The 14,673-nt window shown below is 48.0% G+C and overlaps 2 protein-coding genes across 2 annotated transcripts in view; one reads left to right on the top strand and one right to left on the bottom strand.

Moving 5' to 3' along the window:
* TTC23 (tetratricopeptide repeat domain 23) overlaps nucleotides 1-14,673 on the bottom strand; it is a 995,109-nt gene that overhangs the window by 40,469 nt on the left and 939,967 nt on the right. The gene's annotated exons all lie outside the window — the stretch shown is intronic.
* LOC311614449 (A-kinase anchor protein 13-like) overlaps nucleotides 1-14,673 on the top strand; it is a 70,186-nt gene that overhangs the window by 54,077 nt on the left and 1,436 nt on the right. The window contains exons 4-5 of the mRNA XM_084869304.1: nucleotides 3,020-3,316; nucleotides 8,086-8,273. Coding sequence (XP_084725430.1) covers nucleotides 3,020-3,316; nucleotides 8,086-8,273 — 485 coding nt within the window. The remainder of the gene's footprint in view (nucleotides 1-3,019; nucleotides 3,317-8,085; nucleotides 8,274-14,673) is intronic.

Here is a 14,673-nt window from a genome sequence, read left to right as displayed (position 1 = left end):
CAGGGAGAGGCGCTCGGTTCTTCATCGCTAGTAACTCTTCCAATTTGCCCTGTTTAGCGGAGACGGATCCAGGAAACCCTCAGTCCTCCAGTCCTCTTTGAATCCTCCATTTTCCTTTTGAGAAAGAAGCAAGCCTATAATCATATCAGACAAATTTCCAGCCTCATGGCACTGTTCGCTTCAGATGATTCATAGTTTCTCCTCTCGGTTGTGAGTTCACGTCTGAAGGGGAAGTGCTGGGCTAACAGTCAGATGGCTCCTCTGACATTATCTCTGTCACGGCCTTTGCTGACATTCTGCCTCCTCCAGTGCACAGTTTTATTTTCACTTTATGCAAACAGAGCTGCCAATAGCTCTCCCGGCCACTTTCTAAACAAATTCTTCTGCTAAAGCAGCGAAAGGGATGTGTGTGCCTACGCTGCTGAGCACGTGGCTTGCACACATACCTCATACCCCTCACCCTCCTCTATGCCTCTTCCCTCGTTTGTCACCACCTGTCCTAGCAAAGTAAACCGTTATCTTAGCAATTCCGATAGATTTCTGCAGATACGCTGCTTCTGTACTCTCTAGTTAGGAGTCAGGTGGTATGGCTTCCCCATGGCCATTGCTGTGTGTGTGGAGAGAGAGAGAGAGAGAGAGAGAGAGAGAGAGGGAGAGAGAGAGAGAGAGAGGGAGAGAGAGAGAGAGAGAGAGAGATATGAAGTTGAAGAATTGGAATATGGTCAGAACTCTCTGTGTATATCCAGGTGATGTTGCAGTGCCGTAAATGGTATTAATTTCAGTGGCATTGCGACCCCCTTTCTGGTTCAAGGTTTCAGGTTTCTCACCTTTGCACAGGTGTGGGGAAGGAGACCAGTAAGAAAGAATCAGGACTGTCTGTTTTTATTTTTTTAACTATATTTTTATTGATTTCCGAAAGGAAGGGAGAGGGAGAGAGAGAGAGAAACATCAATGATGAGAATCATCGACTTGCTGCCTCCTGCAGGCCTCCCACTGGGGATGGATCTCACAACCTGGCCACGTGCCCTGACCTGGAATCGAACCTGTGGCTCAGCCACGGAGCCACGCCTGCCGGGCTTGTATGCTTCTTGTGGAACCCCTTCCATTGTGACTTTGCAGTTATCTACAGCTTGTTGGATTCCTGTTTGTAAACCGGAAACTTCTGAAGGGCTGAGACCTACCTTACTCATCTCTACCTTCGAATCACAGTTCCCGGGGCTTGGTGGCTGTCCAGCTGTTGTTAGATGTTGGAACAGTTGAAAAGATACACTCACTTTCTGCCAGAAAAACACCAAGCCTACGCCCTGACTCAGTGGACTTGTTTCTGCTGACACGGCTGTCATATTATGTCATTAGGTTGGCTGCCCTTCAAAGATAGAGTAAGGTTCCCCCCCTTATTTTATTGCATAAGTTCAAAGTATATATTGAGCTGAAATGCGTACATGGGTGTACACACATGCACACACACAGAGGGTCCTTTAGTTTCTTCAAACCTTCCTAGAAAGAATTCAACTGCGAAGGCAGTGGGAGTATCTGGTAGAGTTGTGTGTCTACAGGGAGACTGAATTTGATGGTTCATGAACCATTATTTTGGCCTAATAGTTATAGTGGCTTCTTATTCGCCTTCCGGGCAGGGACAAAGCTATCCCTCTTCCTCTTTGGTTACAAGCAATGCGGTGCAGAACTCTCGCACCATCATATGTATTAGGCCATGTCCTTTGGCGTCAGACTTGAACTTGAATAATGGGCTGTGCTTCTTAAGGTGTGTAACCTTGAGGGCTCCGTTCTCTCATCCATAATATGAGGGCAACGCTCAATAAATACATAGCTCCCTACTTCCGCTGTGTGGAGAAAATGGCTGGTATGTAGTAGGTACTTGGTTAGTAAATACTTAGTACCACTCTGCAGCGAGAGGCTTCTTCTGTTACAGGGTTAAGGGCTTAGGAGGTCCCTGGGGGAAAGTATGTGGAAAAATCACTTTTCTTATTCTCATTGGAAACGGTCGGGGGGAGGGAGGAATGACTGTTTTCTCTTGCAAAGACAACCGAAAGCTTAGTTTGTTCTGTCCAAGTCTGAAACCTCTGTTCGCCTGTGCCCGTGGCTTGGAAAGCCACCGTCATGGGACACGTAGGGGGTCTCACTGGGCCTCCCGCCCGTGGAGAAGCAGTCCCTGTGCGGGAATGGACTCAGGGGAGCCACGGACATACAGTTGCCTGCAGCTAATGAGGCAAAGCAGCAGCATCAATTCCCTCGCCTTTATTTTGTTCTCATCAGAAAGATATATATTTTTTAAAATATATTTTTACTGGAGACCCAGTGCATGAAAATCAGGCATGGGTAGGGTCCATCAGGGCCGATCGGGGCCTTCTGGCTGCTGGCCTGGGCCTTCCTTTGTTCCATGCCACCTCCTGGTGGTCAGCGCATGGCCTAGCGAGCAGTTAACTTCTGGTCTCTCAGTTGAACTCCCGAGGGGACACTTTGCATATTAGCCTTTTATATATATATAGATTGATTTCATAGAGGAAGGGAGAGGGATAGACAAAAACATCAATGATGAATCCTTGATCAGCTGCCTCTGGCACGCCCCTTACTGGGGATTGAGCCTGCACCCCGGGCACGTGCCTTTACCGGGAATTAAACCATGACCTCCTGTTTCATTGGTCAATGCTCAACCTCTGAGCCATGCCAGCTGGGCAAGCTTTCATTTTCTCAGTTTGTCCAAATCGAACAGCCGCGGTTCAGTCTATACTGAGATACTCAGGCTGTGTTCAGTGCGTACGGTGACGACTGAGATATGATTGTCTGCTGTTTGCTAAGGGATTCCTTCGTACTTGCAAACAACAGAGCTGGACCTGGAGGTTTAAGAAGCTTGGAAGATGGCTGTCAAGAGACCAGGGAAGGAGGGGCTTGTAGGAAGGGAGCTGGCAGATCATTGCAAGAAGGGCAGGGAGGCCACGCATGTCCTTCCCGTGGGAGGACACTGACCGTTCGGACTCCCTCGTTCCGTGTATTTCCTCAGGTCACGACTGCTGCGAGACGGTGAAGGTGCTGCTGTGCGCCTCCCAGGGGGGCCTCCCCGTGTCCGTGGTGGCGGAGGGGGACTTCGAGTTCATCCAGGACGAGGCGTACGACGCGGCCCAGTTCCTGGCCACCAGCGCCGGCAACCAGCAGGCCCTCAACTTCACCCGCTTCCTGGACCGCTCGGGACCCCCGCCCACAGACGTGAACTCCCTCGACGAGAAGGTGGCCCTCGCGTTCCGACACCTCAAGCTGCCGGCGGAGTGGAACGTGTTGGGGGCCAATCAGACTCTGCAGGGTAAGGACTTAAACGACACCCCCCCCAAAGACACGCCGAGTTCGGGATCCTTACAGGGCTTTATTTATTTACTTATTTATTTATTTATTTTATTGATTTTTTTTTTTACAGAGAGGAAGGGAGAGAGATAGAGAGCTAGAAACGTCGATGAGAGAGAAACATCGACCAGCTGCCTCCTGCACACCCCCCACCGGGGATGCGCCCACAACCAATGTACATGCCCTTGACCGGAATCGAACCTGCGACCTTTTAGTCCGCAGGCCGACGCTCTACTACTGAGCCAAACTGGTTTCGGCTGTTTCGTTTGTTTGGTTTTAATTCTCACCCGAGAGTATTTTTTTTCCATTGATTTCCAGAGAGAGGGAAAGGGAAGGAGGAGGAGAAGAGAGAGAGAGAGAAATATCAATCAGGGTGACACATCAATTGGTTGCCTCCTGCACTGGCCCCGGAGCTGGGAACCTGCAACCGTCAGGAATCGAACCTGAGATCCTTCAGTTCATGGGCCAACACACAAAACAACAACCAAGAAACCCCCACACTGATACCCCTTAGTCAGATAGGGGTTTCCCACGGAGTTATTCTTGTAGCAGATGCCATCAGCTGGGTGTCATGGTTTTATATACAAATTTAAATGAAACAGTCTAAGCCAGTTCCCCTCCTGAGTTCAAATCCAGGGGGGAGATTGAGCAGTGACACAGCTAGAGGCAGACATGTTTTCCTGTGACTGAGAGAGCTAGGCTGGAAGACTGACATCAGACCTCCTGCCCGAAGGATTTGCTGTCCTTTCTACCTTATCAGAGAGCTGGACAGTCACAGGACTGCCCTTCAGCGTTCACCCAGCTTGGTGACCGTGTTATTTAGGGAGAGCAGGCCAGAAGTCACCCTCACTGCAGGTAGCAGGTCCTGAGGAGGGGTGCCCAGAGGGGGCTGAGCTGGGGCATGCTCAGTTCCTGCTCCCACAGGCCCATCAACCACACGCCGTCTTCCTCCCGTGACCCCAGGGAAGCTTGGGGAGAGGTATTAGCCAGCTTTGCCTCTCTCGTATTCACTGACTTTAGCAGTTAGACCTGTGATCACAGCAGAAATGCCGCCCCCTACCCTCAGGGACTTCCTGGACATGCCAAGGCCGTCCTGCTGATCTCAGGAGTTAGATTCGAATTTTGCAGTTTTAACTGTTCAATCAGCTGTGGATTAGAATCTCCAAAGACTAAGTATTTTAAGAGGGGCTTGCTTACTGTTCCAGGATGAATGTACAACTCGACATTCCGCTCACTTCGAGTTGTACCTCTAATACTTTTTATTTATTTTTGTATTTTTTGTATTTTTAAATATATACTTTATTGATTTTACACAGAGAGGAATTGAGAGGGATAGAGAGTTAGAGACGTCGATGAGAGAGAAACATCGACCAGCTGCCTTTTGCGCGCGCACACACACACACACACACACACACACACCCCACTGGGGATGTGCCCGAAGCCAAGGTACGTGCCCTTGACCTGAATCGAACCTGGGACCTTTCAGTCCGCAGTCCGACGCTCTATCCACTGAGCCAAACCGGTTTCGGCACTTTTTAAAAGTTGTTAAAAGAAAGAAGGTACCAAGTGAGCTTGTGGCCCGGGATCATGAAACAGGTAAATAGGGCACTTGTTACATAACAGGACTACTTGCTATTAAAAGCAAGGGTGTTTACTGGTATTCCAGCTTAATGCTTGTACAAAGGAGGCATGTAATCCTCATACTAATTGTTTGGATGCAGAGCTTTTAAATTTTTTTTTTTTTTCCAGTTCAGTGACTCCTTTTTAAAACAGCTCAGATTTCTCCTATGGGGGAAAAAAAATTCATATAGGCCTGCCGAAATTTACATATAATTTCAGGGATTCATAGAGCTGCCTTGAACCGCAGGAATGAATGTGAAATTAAGAACTTCTGGTTTAGCTTCTGTGGAGTCAATTTGTTTATATCCTGGCTCCATTGCAAGTACTTGTGCAGAATACTAATGTGTTTCTCAATTTCTTCACATATAAAGTGGAGAAAATGCATTTGGCTAGTGCGCGCTAGTTAGCAGAGCTATGCATTTTGAATATACCAGGACCGATATGCAGTAACCTTTTATTATTATTTTTTTAAGTATATTTTTATTAATTTCAGAAAGAAGAGAGAGGGAGAGAAATAAAAACAAATGATGAGAGAGAATCATTGATCGGTTGCCTCCTGCACGCCCCCTACTGGGGATGGAGCCCACAATGCGGGCATCTATCCTGACCAGAACCTGCAGACTGAAGGGTCCCGGGTTCGATTCCGGTCAAGGGCATGTAGCTGGTTGCAGGCACATCCCCAGTGGGGGCTGTGCAGGAGGCAACTGATCGATGTTTTTCTGTCATCGATGTTTCTAACTCTCTATCCCTCTCCTTTCCTCTCTGTGAAAAATCAATAAAATATAAAATAAAAAAAAAGAAATATGAAAGACTGCTGAGGGGTTTTCTCTTCACAGAGGACTGCTACCATCTTGACTCCAAGACAAGCAGTTTCCAGCAATGGCAGGACCTCAGCTCCTCAGGCTTCGCTGCCTGTCAAACCTTGATTCTGTCGCGCGATTACAAGTGTCATTTTCCCAAGAGCCCACGGCTCACACCGGCCTTTTGTTCTCCTTCCCCGCGGGGTGTCGATTGCCTGCGTCATACGAGCTTCAGGTGTACTTGAGAGGCGGCTCAGCATAGCAGAAAGAATGTGGACATTGGCGTCTCCTAGAGATTCAGAAAGTGCTGTTGCTGGGCCTCTAGGTGGATTGATGGGGTGAGAAAAGTACACACAGGCATTGATTACTGTTGTTCGCAGAACCTACAGCACTTGGCTTGTTTGAAACTCTGAACTTGAAGAAGATGCAGCCAGCTAGCATTTCAGAGCTGAATGTCCACCGGGCACATCAGCTCGCTCTGCACATCTGGGCACGTGGGTACGGGAGGTGCTTCCAGCATATGAGCAGATAGCAAGGGAGACCCAGGCACTTCCTACACCTTCTCTGTGGGTAAGAGCTGGGGCTACATAGGGAGTTTCCCAATGGGTGGTAACTAGGAAAACCAACCAGCCAACATACGGCCTACAAAATAACATTACAGCATGAAGGAAATGGGACGATATAATGATGTTCAGATGGAAGGTTCTCTGAGTATAATTTTCTTTAAGAAACCCAAGAAAAATATAGAGGAGCTTTTTTTTCCGTTTGTCCTTGAAAAGATCGAAGAAGGCAGACTTCTAATGAAATCAGAGAAGGAAGCAGCAAGGAGAAAAATCAGTTTAATGAGTACGTCAGTCAGGTTTCAGCCAGGGAATCAGAACCATTAGAGGAACAGATATGTATTAAGATGTATTACAGGGAGCCCAGCCGTATGGCTCAGAGGTTGAACTTGGACCTACGAACAAGGAGGTCAGGGTTTGATTCCTGGTCAGGGCACATGCCAGGGTTGTGGGCTCGATCCCCAGCAGGGGTGTGCAGAAGGCAGCTGAGTCTCCTCATTGATGTTTCTCTCTCTCTCTCCCTCTTCCTTCCTCTCTGAGATAAACATATATTTAAAATTTTTTTATTATCGGGAATAACTTGCGTGATTGTGGGGGCTAACGAAGCAAGCCCCACGTTTGTAGGGGAATAGAAGGTCATGGGCAGGCAAGCTCAGACTCAGCAGCGTGAGCCAGAGGGTAGTCCTCGGACAGCAGGAAGGGGAGACGGAGCGGGGCGGAGCTCTGGAGCAGGGACCCTGCCAGCCGCCTCCCACGGGCTGTTCTCTCTCCTGGGGAAACTTGCCTTCCCACTGCCGCAGGCCCACCCCGACTACCCAGGATCTCTTCCTGATTCAATGAGCTGATTAGGGGCTTTAATTACATCTGCAGAAAAGCCATCGCAGTGAGGGCAGAGATGGACAGGGAATTGGCCGACACGATGTGAGGACATCCAGAATCCCGTGGAATTGGAATCTAATCCAATTCAGACTGGGACAGAGGACCCCACTGACATCATAGGAAATGCAGTTAGCGATCCGAAAACACAGCTGGGTAACTCTCAGAACAGAGGAAAAATACAAAGGAACATCAGAGGAAAATACATAGACACAGAGAGGAAAGAGAGATGAATCCTAAACTGTAGGTTTAAACTAGCGTTGAAACTGATAAAAAAGGAGGAAATCAATAACTCTTCCCGTTGGATCCCCATGTTGGGACCTGCATCCGCTTTTTAAAGAATATATTTTTATTGGTTTCAGAGAGGAAGAGTGGGTGGGAGGGAGAGAAAAATATCAATGATGACAGAGAATCATTGATCGGTTGCCTCCTGTGCTGGGGATCGAGCCCCCAACCCAGGCATGTGCCCTGACCGGGAATCGAACCGTGACCTCCTGCTTCATAGGTAGCCTCTCAACCACTGAGCCACACCTGCTGGGCCACCCACTTTTTCTTGGTAACGAGAAGAATATATGTGCGGGGCCGCCCTTACAAATTGGGTGTATTAAGTTGGAGAAATGGCTTGATCCTCTTGTGGAACTATCTCCTATTGGAGATTTTGCGTCTCATCGCTTTTTCTAACTCTGTTTTGTTTTCCCCTGAGAGCCGTTTTTCCTCGGCCACTGCAGAATTGTTCCTGTTGCATGCCGTGGCCTTCACTTCAGGATCTCAGGTCCTCGGAGGTCGTGGTGCTCACCGAGCTCGTCTTTCTGCGGGTTTGCCGTCATTTCTCACGCTCTCCTCTCGCTTCTTCTCGTTTCCCCCCCTGTCTGCAGATGGGGGCCCCCGCGAGACGCTGATGCACTTCGCCGTGCGGCTGGGGCTGCTGAGGCTGGCGTGGCTCCTGTTGCAGAAGCCGGGCGGCCGCGGGGCGCTCAGCATCCACAACCAGGAAGGAGCGACACCTGCGAGCTTGGCCCTGCAGAGGGGTTATCACAAGTTGCACAAGCTTCTGACCGAGTAAGTGCTCCCTCTCCCTCCCCCTTCCCCGCACTCCCCTCCCTGCAACCCCACCCCTGATTCCTGCTTGTACCACCCACTTGGCATCTCGGAGTGTTTGCCAAATGAGAACCGCCTTGCCTCCCGCTGGAGTCTCTGTAAGCCTGCTCCTGCCTCGCCGTGAGAGGGACGCGGTAAGTCACACCTCCGCTCCCCTCTCCTCTGCCTCCCTGCCTGCACTGCTCTTGCCTCTTATCCTAAGTCTTGTCTGTGGGGTCGCATTCTATTGCCCTGAGTCTGGCCGATCCCTGTTTAGTGCAAGAGGAAGCCGTTTTCCTGTGCCTTACCTCTTCTGTGTACGTCTTCAACACTTGTAAGAGTTCATGGAAGTGAGTACTTGAATGTAACCGCATGCAGCAAATATCCTGACCACGGAGGTTAGGTTTGAATGTAATTTCTGTGAATAAAATCAGAGCAGTCATCTTTTCCTATGAGCAGTATAAAGCAACCCATTTGTCTTGGAAATCGCTGTAGGAAAGCCTCTGTGTGTGTGTGTGTGTGTGTGTGTGTGTGTGTGTGTATGTGTGTGTGTGTGTTTTCGGTTGTCATGCAGTCCGACTCTTCAGAGAGTTTTCTGAAGAAAGACTATGAGTTAAAATACTCGAATTCTTTTTCCTTTTGTAAATAGAAATATAAATGCATTATAGTGGGCAACATTTTCCCATTGGAATATTTATAAGACGCAGAAATGGCAAGTACAGTTTTTCTTATTTAATATATTTTCATTGTGTTATGATCATTGTCTTCTTTCTGCTCCGTAACTGAAGAGTGAACCTCGGCTATGCGGTCTTTAGCAGTTGAGGGATCCTTGTAAATCATGTCCGTGTTCCCTAATTCTCAGATGCTTTGCTCATGGCAGACTTCACTTAGTTGCAGTTTATGGTTGACTGTTTTTAGCTGTGAGTGTGGGACCGTGGACAAAGGCCCAGGAGAGATGTCTGAAGGTAGTGCCGCTCCCTGTCACATAAACAGCTGTTGTGTTTGTGTCTGCGTTGTGCCTCGCTTACCACTTTCCCAGCTCAGCCAGGTAGAAGGTTCTCTGCAGGAGGCTTTGTCATGGGCGCTGCAGATGCAGTGGCGGGAGGAGGGGCGGGCGCCCTGCATCTCAAATGAACCTTGAGATGGAGACTTGAGCTCCCCAGGACAGTATTCCAGAAGCGATAGCCTCCATTCCTGCGCACTTCCCATCTGGCAGGTGATTGGGTTCCCTCCTGGCCCCCGGGAGACGGGCCTGCTTCCAGTAGCTGAGACAAGTGGCTTCGTATAACTGTGAGGCGGTCCCAACGCAGTTCCCCTAAACGTAATCTTAGGGCCCAGAGTTTTTGCTGGGAGGCAGGGCTGGTTCAGGATTGCCATCCAAATGGGGAAATGAAGTGATTGCAACAGCTGCATTATATGCTCGGGGAGGGTGTCACAAGGCCTCTTGCAGCACCACTTAAAGGAAACGGGAGTGTGTGTTCTGGGAGAAGAGGTTCGGCTTGCTTCATAGCGCTGCTCCCGTCACTGTGGGAAGGCCACTCATCCACAGTCAGGAAGGAGAAAGGCAGATTCGGAAACCAGCATAGAGGACTGCCGTGCTGCAGGTCCAGCCCGAACTGGGATTCTTCTGGCTGTTCCTCTAAGCTGCGGTCCTGTCACCTAGAAACAGTGCTGGGTCATAGTTGGCAATTTAAAAAGCTTATGGGGTGATTTTTAAAATATATATATTTTATTGATTTTTTTTTTTTTTTTTACAGAGAAGAATGGAGAGGGATAGAGAGCTAGAAACATCGATGAGAGAGAAACATCTATCAGTTGCCTCCTGCACACCCCCTACCGGGGATGTGCCCGCAACCAAGGCATGTGTCCTTGACTGGAATCGAACCTGGGACCCTTCAGTCCGCAGGCTGACACTCTATCCACTGAGCCAAACCGGTTTCGGCTTATGGGGTGGTTTTTACTAAGTCCCCCAGTCTTACTGGGATATAAGTAGACTTTGCTAGAATTTCAAGTAAGGGTGGGTTGCTTTGATAAATAAACAAAAGCATGCTTGGAGAGCCCTAGCCGGTATGGCTCAATGGATAGAGTGTTGGCCCACGGACTGAGGGGTTCCAGGTTCGATTCCAATCAAGAGTACATACCTCAGTTGTAGGCTCCATTCCTGGCCCTGGTCAGGGTGTGTGCGGGAGGCAACCCATTGATGAGTCTCTCTCACATCGACATTTCTCTCTCTGTCTCTCCCCCCTCCTTTCCACACTCTCTAAAAATCAATGGAAAAATGTCCTCGAGTGAGGATTAACACAGCAAAAGAATGCATGGAGAGTGCATAGCAGAGTGACTGACAAAAATATTCTCTCTTATTGCCCTTTTCTTAATTTCCCTCCTTTCCCTCAGTTTTTCATCCATTAAGGAAAATTTTTCAAAATCTTGGAAGTATTTCCAGGCAGCATTTGGATGTCCCTACTTGATAGGAGTTGGAAATCATTCCCAAGTGGTATAGATAACACTTTAAAAGGATTAGTTTGGCTCTCGGACACTGGCTGCGATGGCGATGCCTCTGAGTTGATGGCCCAGGGAATTAACTCTAAGTTGTTAAGGAGTCATTTACAGCACAGCCACCCTCACAAAAGGAATAGTTCCCTTCAGGGTTTTAACTGTGGAATATTGACATAAAAATGGCGAAACATTTCATTTGTCCAAAGAGCGAGTGCAAAAATGTTTGTCCTCATAACCATCTCATTTTCAGTATCAGTTCAGCAACTCTATTTACCGAATGCCTGCAGTGCACTGCTGATCTGTGATAGGTAATATTTCATTTCAACCTTACAGCAGCCTTTCTTAAATAGGCATTGTTTGTATTTTACTGATGAACTATGAAGGCTCTGAGAACTAAAGGGACTAACTAGCTCAATGCTTTATGGAAAATTGGTCACGCTGCTGTTACATGCACACCTGTGGGATTCCGAGGCCCGTATTATTCCCTCTGCAGAAAGCTGGCAGACTCAGGAAGAGACCACTGGGAGAGAGTATGGCTGGCACTCTGAGGAAAAGGCTCTAAGTTTTCCATTCTGTCCTAGCCTCTCCTTGTCTGAGGGAAACAGGAGTCTCAGTACCCTAACTTGACGTTTATATTACCCATCAGAGGGCTTCAAACGCACTGTTGGTTACATTTAGCCAGTCTTTATATTCCATTCCTGCGACAATTTAGTGAGTGAGGAGGGTAGGCATACCCCTGTTTTGTAATCGAGGAAACCGAGGCCAGAGAGATGAAATGAGCTCTTAAAGTCATACTTTTAGTAACAGAACCAGGCCCATGACCAGAGTCCAGCGACCTGCCCAGTTTGGGATGACACATGTGCACAGGCCCAGCTTGGCAGATGCTAGGCCGTGAGTCATGGTCTACTGGGGGGGGGGGGGGGGGGCGCGGGTGATGTGGCCCCTTTCAAAGAGTTAGTGTCTCTAGATTCCCAGATCCTTCTTTTGACACATTTGCACTTGACACCTGGGTTCAGGTCAGAGGGTAGAGCGGCTACTCAAGTGCACGTATTTCACAATGGAGCCGAGCACAGTTGAGCAAGATGTTCTGTTAACATGGTGATTGCCTCCTTATGGTCCCTCTCAAGTACTCCTCTAGTGGGTCCTTACTAGCCCGTCTGGTGCATAGCCAGTTGGAGCCTTTGCTTTTCCTCGGGGGAGGAAAGAATGAAGTAAATGTACGAAATAAAAGCCAGGGTTTCTAAAACATGCCTTACATTCATCTAGCCCGAGTCTCATCCATCTGTCCATTTGTCCATTCGTTCATTTAGCCATGCATTCATCCATTCCATGCGTAGAGCAGGGAGGGAAGGGAAGCGGACCGAAGGAAGCAAAAGACATATGGATCGGCTCTGTTACTGCAGCCCATTTCCGCCACCAATCCGTGTCCTCAGAGTCCACACTGTGTAACCAAGAGATAGAAGCTTGGGAGTCACAGCCTCGTTCCAGTTCCTGCCCCATTACTTGCCAGCTATGGCGGTCATCTGGTGAAGTGAGGCTAAAATGCCCGCCCCCTAGGGGTTAGGGAGAGGATAAAATATATGAGAATTGATGCAAAGTGCCTAGCAGAAATACAGATGGCAGTTGGTGCTACTCTTTTTTTTTTTTTTTTTTTTTTTTATATAATTAATTTTTTTTTTTTTTTTTTTTTTTTACAGAGAGGAAGAGAGAGGGATAGAGAGTTAGAAATATCGATGAAAATACAGCAGCCAATAGCACTTTGGGAGGGCCAAGCGCTATGCCAATCCTTGACATGCATTTGGTCTCACAGTGAACTTGACATTCTCACTTTACAGATGAGGGCATTGAGCTTTAGAGAAATGGAAGTAACTGGGCCCCCCCCCCCAAAAAAAAAAAAAAAAAAAAAAAAAACAGAGGGAAGAGAGAAACTTCTCAGTGCTAAAATTTCCAGTGAGTTTACATGTGCACCAATCCATAACCAGCCTAGCAATGAGTTCCCCACAGTGAGTAGCCTCCTGTTCATTTTGGGGTGTCACTGACGCCCTCCTCCCACCCCTCAGTTTAGCTTCTCCTGCTCCATTTTCGTGGCGCTGTGGTTGAGTTGCTAGGAGTCCTTGAGGTTTGGCACTGCCGATGGCAGATGTGGTTTCGTGAAAGACACTGCAGTGGCCCTCAAATGAGGAACTAGGTGCTGCACTTCCTGTCAGAAGGAGACAGCAAAACACGCCCTGGGGCAGGGCCGACCTGGCCTCGGTTCTCCTCTCTTAAAGCTGCAGTGCGAGGCCCGGACCCAGGTAGAATGGGCTTGCGATACTCGTGGTGCGTGGGCAGCCACAAGTGAGTACAAACTGACACCTCGTTGGTCTTCATCGTTTGTTCTCTGACGTTCGATCGGACTTCTTTGTTGTAGCTCAACAGATGTCTCTTTGAACTTCTTTCTTGAATGATTAGTGTTGTTAGTACTAGAAAAAAAAAAATGTGTGTTTGTTGTCTGCATTTGGTTTGACAGGGTATGTGAACATCAAATTTGAACTTGGTTGTGAGTTATCGAATGCTGGACAAGGTAAGAGGCAGAGGCTGGGTGGCTGTTGATGGTTGCATAGTAGCCGGGACACTGGCTGGGACACTGGGAAGTTGGTTGGCGTTCACTCTGGGCTTATTGAATGTTACTGTACCACACACATGAACCCTGACATTAGGAACCAGATGTGGATTCTCAGTTTGGGTGCTCTAACCCCAGTATCTGAGCAGTGGCCTCTTACTTGTGGTTTCCTACAGTTGAAAACTTGCTATGGATCCTGTAAAGTTTATGATAATAAAACCTCATTAGCATACCTGATCAGCTTCTCATAAGTATTATATCAGGCTTACAGTTTATATTATTTGAATGTGGTGAAAGTTTGAAACGATAAAGGAGGTATCTGTGGAAGTGGAAAGTCTGGGTACAAATTCTGGCCTTTTCATGCACTAGCTTTATTTTTTTAATAGTCTGTAGATCTGTTTGTTTTTTAATTTAACCAATTGCCCTCTAATTACTGCCTTGGCTAGGTTGCTTCAAATTTTTAATACTATTATACTTAAGGTTGCAGTGGATATCCTTATACATAGAGCTCTGCCAGTTTTATTAGTGGGCCCAGTAGAGGTTTACCCAGTACTGAACCCACAGAAAATGTACTGGCTTCAGTGTAACCCCAGCAAGGTCTTCCCTGACCCACCATATTTAGAATCGCAGCCCTCATACCTGCTTTATTTTTCTCCGTGGCTCTTGCTGTCTTCCAGAATCGTAGGTGTTTAATTTACCTAGGATGCTCTTGTCCCCCTTGCTACGGAGATAGGCTCCTGCAGGACACGGGTTTTGGTTTTATCACCAGCACCTAGAATAGTGCCTGGCATGTGAGGACTTGCTGAGCGTGTGGGGTACACCCAGACCCGCCAACCAGTTAGGCTGGAGGAGTGTCAGTCTTCATGGGAGAATTGCTGTGGGAGAAGAATTGCAGTGAATAGTCTTTGGTCTCTAGACGGGCTAAGAAGCAAGAAAAGGCCACAGGGACAGTGAATTGGGAGCCTGGAGGGTCAGCTCTTGGAAGTCCTTACAGCAACAGAAGCACATTCCTCTGGAAGGAGAGCATGGGAGAAGTAGATGGTCACTAGGTGGTGGTCGCAGAAGGGAATTTCCCAAGGTTTACGTATTGGAAAGGGGAGTTTTGGAAATTAACAGTGGCAAAGTTATTAGAAACTCATTTTGCCAGGAAGGGACTGTATTGCTTTTTGTTTCTGCCTTAAAAAGAGCCTCCTAAGTGGTGGTAAGTAGAGCAGTTATGCCATCAAAGGCTTTTTTCTTATTGGAGAACTAGAGGCCTGGTGCACAAATTCGTGCACGGGAGGGGTCC

This window comes from Pipistrellus hanaki (genome assembly GCF_964339955.1).
Source record: "Pipistrellus hanaki genome assembly, chromosome: 21".
Classification (NCBI taxonomy): Eukaryota; Metazoa; Chordata; class Mammalia; order Chiroptera; family Vespertilionidae; genus Pipistrellus; species Pipistrellus hanaki.
This window is presented reverse-complemented; position numbering and strand designations above follow the sequence as displayed.